Raw genomic sequence first — 10,700 nt, 5'->3', positions numbered from 1 at the left:
CATGTTTGCAAAATACTAAGACAAATGGATCATGTTATGCACCCTAAACCTAATACGGTAAATGGATGTTTAATTTCCGTCTTGCATGCAAATCAATCGTTAATCCAACTCGACATCTTATACTTGATACTTGGATTAAATCAACCGACTTAGAAAGCTCTCACATTTTAGGTTTAAATTATTGGATGCGCATTCATGCATTTAAACCGTTTTATCAACTTTTGCATTCAACCAACCAAGATCGATCAAGAGAGAGCCGCTACATGGCGGGATTGGGAGTCTGATTAAAGGGCTTCCCAATACGTACCTTCACCTCTTACTCAGAAACTTTGGATAGTGGACGACCTTATCCAGGGCGTACGAGAGTCATTCTAGAGATAGGATGCTAAAGAGGGACGATTTCCTTATCTTTAGTACCTATGTCAAACGCTGCTTTGTGCTTCGATTTGACCGAGGTATAAAGTGGATTTAGAACGGGTTCCAGGTATCCCACAAATGCTTGGTGGCGACTCCGAACATCTCTAATCGTTTCGAGACCCTTACCGAGACAAAACCGACCGATCTAAAATGATCCGGTCGAAAGCATTTTTACGCCGCTGAGCGTGGCTTTCAAAATACCGCTATACGTCCACATATTGGCTTGGCGTGTAGGTGGCCCATGTCCACAGATTGGCGACTCCACTGGGGAAAACTAGGACACTTACGTCTTTGTGATCCCTAGATGGTGAGACTCGAACGAGGTCTTGGTTGGAATGCATTAATTGATATTACGGTCACGGCCGGGTTCCTTGTCCGGGCCCATAACCTAACCCTTTTCGACCAATTGGCTCGTCTCGTCGGCGTGAGTTTTTCTCATCCCCGCATTTCGAATCCCGATTGAGTCAAGCATACCATTGACGTTACACATTTCTGTTTCGTCAAAGAGCTTTCATCACTTTCGAGCACGAGGCTAGGGCACCCTCCTTACACATTTTGTTTGGATTGGTATCCCTCTCGAAAATCGGGGTTTGATTGCTTGGTGTGTTACCCACCCTTCTAAGCCAAAACCCGTGTCAGCATAATGCATAATATAATGAACTTTGAGTGCTTATGTGCTACTTGATCATAAGTCCTTCCGTGTCATTTTCAAAACTTTCAAAAACACCCTTTTGCGCCGTTATAATGGCCATTTCAAACCTCGGTCTTTCGCCGACCGTTGCATGCCTTTCTAGGCCGTCGTAATGACGATTTTCAAACCCGGTTTTTATAACCATTTCAACACGCCTTTCTAGGCCGTCGTAATGACGATTTTTAAAACCCGATTTTTTATAACCATTTCAACACGCCTTTCTAGGCCGTCGTAATGACGATTTTCAAACTCGGTTTTTATAACCATTTCAACACGCCTTTCTAGGCCGTCGTAATGACGACTATCAAACCCGGTTTTCTACAACCATTTCAAGTCACCTTTTTACGCCGTTATAATCGCCGCGTCTAGACACGGATTATAACCCGTTTCGCGCCGACAATGGCCCTTTCAAAACCCGAGAAAAGCACACACCCTTTTCTCAAGACACTTTCGGCATCCCGAGGACCATGCACCGTCCCCGAGACCTCTTCAAACATTTCAAACCCGATTTTCAAAACATACAATTTTGAATATCAAAACCGTCTTGGGAAACAATACACCGTTCTCCGAGCCGATTCAAACTCAAACCGTCTTTTGCAAATAAAATTAAGACAACCCCTTTCAACTGATCGACTTGTGGAGATCTCTATCTTCGGAAGCCGTCCATAAAACGACAAATGAATCTTTTTGAAAATTTCTATTTTAAAAAACTTCAGTCCACCACTCCAATTCCGCCTCGTGTCTATCGAGTCAAAGCAAACGTTCTAATGGGTCTTTACTTATGAGTCGTCTCACCACGAGACCCGTCCAATGGCGTCACGCCGTTATGTTGGACCCGTGTCAAAGGTTCGGTCGAACACCGTCACGTCATAAATCGAGTCAGCACCGAGGAGCCACACACGGTCACCCTCGTCTTGTTGAGTCTGATCCTTGTCTCGTCCTTTGTGTTGTCTGCGTTCAGTCTTTGAACCGTGTCGGATTGAGTTGTAATGTGAGCCGTTTTTCTTCCTCAGAGCCATGGCCCCCTCTTCAGCTTCATCCAACAACAATGATAACAACAGAGATGTCACGACTGATCAGCTAGCCAGCCTGCTTACTGAAAGATCATAGATCCTAATTAGACACTGTAATTAAATATCAAATTATCTCATAACTTGAGTTTATGTGATCTATGTAACATGCATGCAATATAAAAGCATATTAGAATAAAAGAAGAGGAAAACAATTTTCCTTACATTGAGAAATGGTGGTATTTGGGCACAACCAAGAACACCCATCTTGGTTGTTCTTGAGCTATTAAGAATGGCAAGATCATCCAATCTTCAAATTAGAAGAGCTCCTTTAAGTTGCACCCAAGAACAAACCTCCAGCTCATATGATTAATTTTAACTAGAAATTAACCATACAACCCTTGAATATTATGTAAATAATACTAACATTCTTAGTAACAATTTGTTTTACTAACAACTTAGTAAATAATGGGTTTTATTATTTTTAGAGAGATGAACACACTAGAATTTTTCACATGCAAAAAGGTTGTGTGTAGTATGGAAAAAAAAATGAACAACACCAAAGTGTTGTGTGTTGGGTAGGTTCACGGTTGGAAGGGAGGATGGAGTGTTATTGTGGACTTGTTTTATTTTTGTCCAATTTATTATGACATACATAATGATCACATGACAACTTATGGAAGAAAATCTAGTAAAGTGAAATGATTATGATCATCCACTACACTCCATTTACACGGTCCAATGTCTCATTTACGGGTCCATTTTGGTTCTTATATTTGTCGCACAAATACGTGTAAATTTTATTTAAACATCGTTTCATGTTTAAATGCTTCCCGATTAAAATCGTCAAAAACACTCCGTAAATATACGTGTACCGCTACACATATTATTTACGTACCAATACTAATCACATTAGTCAATTAGTGCCAATTTAATAATTAACTGCTTAATTATTAGTTCCCGTCTCAAATAATTTATTATTTAATTATCGCATAATTAAATATTAATTTCCGCACCTCGAGTTCACAACTCGATATCTCTCTAAATCAATTTAATTGACTAACCTTTTAGTCATTTTATCAAGGGACTAATTTAAATTGTATCTCATACAATTAATTAGCTTTCGTGTTGGGGCTCGTTCCTTTAGGTGTGACCGAAAGGGATCAGCTGAACACCGCCGTCTCACGACAGTAACGTCAAACCCTAGTAGGCCAACCGTTACCGATATACGTTGATCAGTTGACTAGTATTACCAATGAATATCCCATGCATATTCCTTAATGAGATTTAATAATATTATCTCGCACTATTGTGGAGGACAAATACTCCAACAATCTCCCACTTGTCCGAGACAAGTTGTGCGATGATTATAACACACAATTGTGGATAAGTCCTTATCCCAACAATATCTTGCTTGTACTCTACAAGGGTGTGTTACCGATTCTCTTGTCCGTTTTAACAACAATCTCCCACTCAATGCAAGGTGTCTTTCAGGTCGCACTTGCACATGAACATATCATGAGTGGTTTCCTCGATCGGGAGTGTGACTACCTGACCGGAAAAATCTCCCATAGATTACTTCCGAGCGTGGCCACGCATTTGTAGTCATAACTCCTCAAGTGGCCTTGAGATGTTTAAACCCAACATGGGTGGACAATTCCTGTATGCCCTATCTATCCTTTTGCACAATACAGATCACCATGACCCAGTAGATGTCCTTTGGCCCCCTTTCACGGCACCACCTAGGACAAAAACCAAAGTCACTCGGAAACTGCACTTGCTCAGATAATAGTCTCCAGTTTAAAGAATCGATTCATAGGAATATCATAGAAGTCCCTGCCACGACCAGGCGTTTGTAATAGATCTAAGGGACTCTATAAATGTCACTGCCCGGCAAAGTGTCACACAGTTTGCCTATGTAATCGACCAGTCATCACATATGACCTTATGATGTTGAACAACCATCAATCGACTTACAATCTAGTCACTCCGAGACATCACCTCATTAAGTGACTAGGGACAAAATACAATGTTCATCTTATTCACTTGAATATTGTTCAACATTGTCTCCACAACTTATTCAGATAAACAAGGTATTCATGTTTTCAACAAATCGAATAATTGAGTTCTTAAGAGACTCAAACAATGAATGCGATCATCACTTATGTAAATATCAATACTCTATCCAATATTTACATAACGATCTTCAGCAATTAAGGTATACTGCTCAATCACATTGAGATGACATAACCATCATGTCTACCTTATGCCAACGGCTTTGGTTAGAGGATTAGCAACAGTTGCATCACTCTAATTTCCATTGCTATTTTCCTTTGTTCTATGCAATCTTTTCATCACATAGAGCCTTTCTAAGTACATGTCTAAACAAGTTTTAGACTCTGGTTCTAAAACCAGTCAAACACTCCCACTGTTTTCACAGTCTCTCGGAGAACGATATTCGGCAAACAGAACTACTCTAGTTCTATTAAATTCCGGTTATCAACTATCTCTTTTACAACATCGGATGTTGTAATGTACTTAGCTTTCGTTCATGATTTGTACATATAACACTTATACATACACATCCTTCATATGACATCTTTTATGTATGACTCCTCATACATGTTAGCTTTATACATGTATAACTTCTTATACACATATGTATAACTTCTTATACATATTTTATGCACATAGCACTCTTACATGCTAACCATTCCATAACAAGGCCCATAACATCTTATAAGCATAGGAATGTTTCCGTGTAATCATTGTACACGAAATTCACAAATTCCTCCAAACTACAAGAGTAAATCTTCAGTGCTTCTCAAGTACTCAAGGATGCTCTTGATAATCATATAGTGACACTCACTAGGAAATGATTGGTAATGACTTCTCATATTCTCAACATGATAAGTCCCAACGAGAGCAGCTTTTAGCATATTTAATAGATCCTGCAGCGGAAGCAAAAAGATCATATTAATTTGTTCAACAACTTGAACGAGTCAAGAATCTTATCACATAAGTCTCTTGACTAAGATGCTAGTATCCATAGAGATCTATCTCATTAGATCCGTATGTTTTAAGATGCGCCATGCTACTCTCAAATATTCACCCGAGAATATTTCTAGTCACTAATATGTCAAACACATATTTAGACTAAGAAACATCACCTTAGCTACATTTCTAGTCACTAATATGTCAAGCACATATTTAGACTAAGAAACTCACTTTAGCTCCCACTAAACTCCATGTATTATCATGGTACCTCGACACTCGAGTAATACCATTTTGATAGACTACATGATTGAACCCAAAGTTCCAACTCTTTGACGTATATAGATCACAAAAGGGATCTTTCAAGCATGCCATGCTTCTTAGCATTGACAAGATCAACAAAACTTCTCCCAAGGAGAAATTTTCGTTATCCTTTTGCCTAAACTCATCCTCATGAGAGGCTATATTGCTAAGACCATACGAATTGATAAAGGCATTTGGGTTGTCACAAACTCTCTATAACAAGCCAAAATTTTAAACATCTTATGTAACCTTTACGACAAGATCAAGGTAACCAACCAAAGTATTCACCTTAAATCAAGTCTCGAAAACATCTCGTGTTTCGTTCCTTATCGCATCATGTGCAAGGAGATCAATTCGAATTGCATGGTGACACGCCATCACATAGAGTTCATACTATAGAAAAGCCTTTGATGAGGGTTTAAGATTCGTCACTTTTGAAAACTAACGCAATATTATCGCAAAAATTATCTCCTTATAACCACTGAGCCACAATAAAGAACGTCTTCTTGCATTGTACTCACCACTGAGCCTCAATAAAGAACATCTTCTTGTATTATACTCAGTTTGTGGGTCTTGGACTTCCGTAAGTTCAAAATTTCTCCCACTCTGTCTTCCAGAAAATGAAAATCTTTCTGGAAAGACAGTATTATGAGCCACAAACTCTTTGTTCTCGTTTTGGAGGAGTAAAAACCAAGTGATTCAATTTTGGATAACCCTCACAAATACACAAATTAGTTTTGTGAAGACAAGTTAGGGACTCTCCCTATCCATATCTCATATGGAATCATTTAGGCTATTATAGTCGGGTTTTAAACTTTTAGTGAGAAAATAGCTTCCAAAATTGCGAAAAACCTCAAACTATATCTCATAAAGTTCGGTTTATATACTTGACTACACCATACTCTATGGTGTCCCAAGGAGAAGGTATTATATGAACTGGTTCACAATATTCTTAGTGATTATCGAGGTCATTACTTGATATTACCCATTTGATCTTCAAAGTCATTACTTTGAAACTTCCGATCAACATCTTGATCTTGACGTGCTTTTGGTTTATTACTTCATTTTGAAAATATTCCACATTTCAAAAATCACTTTTATGTCTTATTAAATAGATACGAGGTTTTCATATCTACTTAACAATACGGTAAAAGTAACCAAGTATGTATATATAACCAACTATCGACCTTACACATCCGTATGTATATGGTCAATCACCTCACTATTGTGTTTCTTTTCTGCAAAAGAAAAACATAATACATGCACACATACCATAAGACTCACAATCAAATGGTTGTTCAATGTGCTTTTCGTTTACTCGTTTGAAACGAATTTACTTGAGGTTTGACCAATTGGTTTCACCGAAATAGAGACTTTAAAATCTACAAGATAGTATAACATTTAGTTTTCGTGAAGAATGTAAAATTCCTCTAACTTAAGTGGTCTAAACCAACCACCAAGTTATCATAGGAGTAGGTACAACATTTTGTTTTAAATCACATAAGTGATGCCTTCTATGTATAAACATAGATGATTACATTCTTTTAAAACCAAATTTAGGTACATTTGTCCCCATCGAAATCATTGCTAATCTAGCACCATTTCGATACAAAATGTCCTATGCTAGACGTCTTACGTTTTATCAATTCATGTAAACTTCTTTACAAAGAAATGACTCGTACTTGGTATCTCATACCAAGATAGTGGAACTAGCCTATCCATTGAGTAGATGTCTCTTTCAACTTTGTTCTATCGCATACATCTAGGGTTGATTCTTCTTAACTCCCACTCACTTTCACATTCCTCTTTGCTTCAATCAAGCAAAATGAATCTCATGAAGACCTCTCTTTATGTCATTCGTGATATTTTATACACTTAGTAAGAGTGAATTACTATAAAGTGAGTGCAACATGTGGCAAAATCTCAACTTCTTGCGAAATTGGACTACCTAACCGTTCAATTGTTATCATATGCCTAAACTCTTTAGCGCATAAACAATTGATTTGGCCTTTCTCGAAGTGAGCCATTTGACGGTATCATATTGGAGTATTCTTTGTGTTTTTGAAAACTCTTTTCGCAAACATTTAAATTACTCTTGAGTAATTAAAATTAATATGTCATCATCATGACGAAGGTGTCACTTTCGAAATCAAGACTCTCTTGATAAAATTTGACTCCCTTTTAAACTCGTAATATGAGTTTGCAACATGAAAAACCCTTTTTAAATATGTATGGATGTTAAGTTTGTGGGATATAATCTGTATACTTCCCTTAATTTAGAAGGATTATAACGATATAATAAAGATGATCAATGGTCATAAAATAAAATACATATACAAAAGTAAAGGATTCAGAAATAACCTTTGGTCCTAGCAAATTTGGCCTAAGAACAATATCAAAATTGATATTCGCCTATTAGTTGCACCCAAGACGATCTAAGATATGCCCTTCGATTATGCTAGAATCGATCTAAAATTTTCTGTAAAATTTAGTTGTTTTTGTGTTCTAGTGATGAGAGAAAAGAGGCAAGGTCAAGAAAAAGCATTAGGGTAGAAATAATTCTCTACCTTTCTTTTTATACATACCAAAACCTGGAATCAATTAGGAAAGAAATAATCTCCTAATTTTCGGCCAAACAGACCGAAAATAAGGAGTGTATTTTTCTTATTCTGGTCTTTCCAAAAATATATAATATGTGTTGAATTGTCATCTAGTGAGGATCGAACCCATGACCTCTTGGTATGTGTACCCTCACTATTACCACTATGACACATTCAGCTTGTTGATATTAAATACAACTGATTATATTTAAATACGAATTAACAGATTAATTCGTCCAAGCTAACATTATATATATTTAATTAAATATAACTTATTATATTTAATTTACTTAATTGACAAGATTAATTGTCTCAACTTAATATTATTTTATTTTCATTAAATAATTATCTCATCAACACATTGACTAACTTTTTAGTCATTTTGGGCATCAATGTAATTATATTTCTATAACCACATTTCTCAAACACGTCCTATAGGTGTGACCTTTAGGGACCAGTTGATCACCGCCATCTGTATGATAATAACGTCAAACTTTCTAGCAAGCCAACCGTTATTAGGTAAACGTTAATCAACTGATTAAATATACGAAGTATACCCTTGTGAATCTGTAAGAGATTTACAAATGTTATCACACTAATTTGTGGAGGACACCAGCTCCAACAAAGTTGTATAATAATCGCAATAATTGTTGTAAGCTTATGTAGGTGAATTGGTAAATCATGTTACCAATCATTACTATCAAATTCTTTCAAAGAAACCGCTTCCTATGAAAGAACGAAACGAGTATAATAATAAATAGAGGATGAAAGGAGGATGAAGTGCGCGATGTCATAGTAAATACATTAATGAAAAAGAACGAAAAATAGGAAAAATTAACATTCAATGTTTTTAAAAAATACTTGTGAAAACATGTTCAACAAGTTTTAACATTTATATAATGATCTCCCACTAAATTATATAAATAATTCTAAGATCCGTCTTTAGACAAAAATAGGCATCGCTTGGGCGAAACATCCCATAATTGTGTAAATTCGATAAGTCACATTGACTAATTCTACCTCTAGAACTCTTGGTCGACGAATTTCCTTAAATCCATCTACTAGCCCCGGAACACAAGACCTGATGGGAATTTGGTGCCATGGTACCCCTGGATGCTGAATAAGTGGTTGATTCCTAGACAATCTTTTATTGTTTGGCTGATTGCTCATCAGAAGCTTCTAACTCAAGACAGGCTGATCAGGATGCAAATTATTTCTGAAAACAAGTGTTTCTTATGTGGTTTGCAGGAGGAGAATCTGAATCTTCTGTTTCTTGAATGCTCATTCAGCAGGAAATGTAGTGATCTGGTCTCTGAATGGTGCTGCCTCAGTTTTCCTATGCAGCAGCTTATCAGTTGGTGGATTGGTTGGAGACAAGCCTCTGCTTGTAAAAAGAAAATTACTGCCATGATTCTTGCTAGTCTGATGTACCATATATGGCATAGCAGGAATTGCAGCAGAATAGATGGTTATGTTTTTAGACCTCAGGCTATTGCAGCACGGGTAAAGCATGATGTTCAAAGTCGTTTAGCACAATGTAGCATTCGTAGTAAAAATGCATCTGTACTAGCATGGGTAGAGAATATATGTTGTAATTGAGTCTGATTCTAGTAAGACTCGAACACTGGTTGTATGGGACTATTGATTTGATTTAATGAGAACTTACATTTTCCCAAAAAAAAAAAAGAACACAAGACCGTCTTATATCCCGTTGAGTCCAACCAATTTTGGCGTGTGATAACCTCTTACCACCCTACTTACTCAAGGTAAAAAGAGAACACCCCGCTTGGGCGAGCATGGCTCTAATGAACAAGAGATTCATAGGTGTTACTAATTGGTAAGGCTAATCTCAATTTTAGTTATGTGAGAGATCTTGTCAATTTAGTCATAAATTCCTTATAAGTGAATTAAGTCGGTGAATGTAAATGACGTGAATTGACAATCGCGAAGATAAAATGCATGTGAATGGCGATTTTGGCATGCCCGAAAATAAAACAAGCAAACAAGTAAGCATATGAATAAATCCTAGTATGGCCACCTAGTTAATAAAAACTAGTCTATTACATTTCGGAAACAAACTCCTTGGTCCCTTACCTCTTCATTCCAAAAGTGGCTCCTTCTTGTGGGATTTGGAACAGCTTCCAAAAATAGACTCCGTCTCGATGTAATCCGTCTTTTGGAAACGCCGGTAAAAATAACTATTACAATTAAATTACATAGCTATTCCTATTATACATTAATTAATAAAATAAATAAAACTATTAATTAATTACAAACCGACGATACGAGATCGTATTTAATTACAAACACATCGATATTCCCATTCATTTCGGGTAATAACGATTAAATTAACTAGGCCATACTAGGTACAACAAGATAAATACTTTAAATAAATGACAATCATTCATTCAACTTAAATAAATATGCTTAAAATGCTTTAAAATGATGCCAAAATTGCCCTATCTATCAATCGTTGGTATCCATCTCGGTTTTTGTGGATTTAATCGATTTTTAACATGTAAAAATCAATATTCAATTCTTAAATCTCATTTAAGTCCAAACTAATTGTCCAAACTATTTTGAACCTCAAAATTAGTCCTCACTAATTTTATGATAAATAATTAGTTTGATTTGGTGATATTTTGCTAATTAAATCGGTAAAATCATAATATTTAAGTAAAAATC

The 10,700-nt window shown here is 36.4% G+C and overlaps 1 protein-coding gene across 1 annotated transcript; it reads left to right on the top strand.

The window, feature by feature from the left end:
* The first annotated feature begins 9,128 nt into the window (after nt 1–9,128).
* On the top strand, nt 9,129–9,614 carry LOC141651615 (uncharacterized). Its single transcript, XM_074459319.1, has one exon. The coding sequence runs from the start codon at nt 9,129–9,131 to the stop codon at nt 9,612–9,614; it is 486 nt and encodes a 161-aa protein (XP_074315420.1).
* The last annotated feature ends 1,086 nt before the right edge of the window (nt 9,615–10,700 follow it).

This window comes from Silene latifolia, chromosome 4 (genome assembly GCF_048544455.1).
Source record: "Silene latifolia isolate original U9 population chromosome 4, ASM4854445v1, whole genome shotgun sequence".
Taxonomy (NCBI): domain Eukaryota; kingdom Viridiplantae; phylum Streptophyta; class Magnoliopsida; order Caryophyllales; family Caryophyllaceae; genus Silene; species Silene latifolia.
Note: the sequence above shows the minus strand (reverse complement) of the source record. Positions and strands in the feature narration are given on the sequence as shown.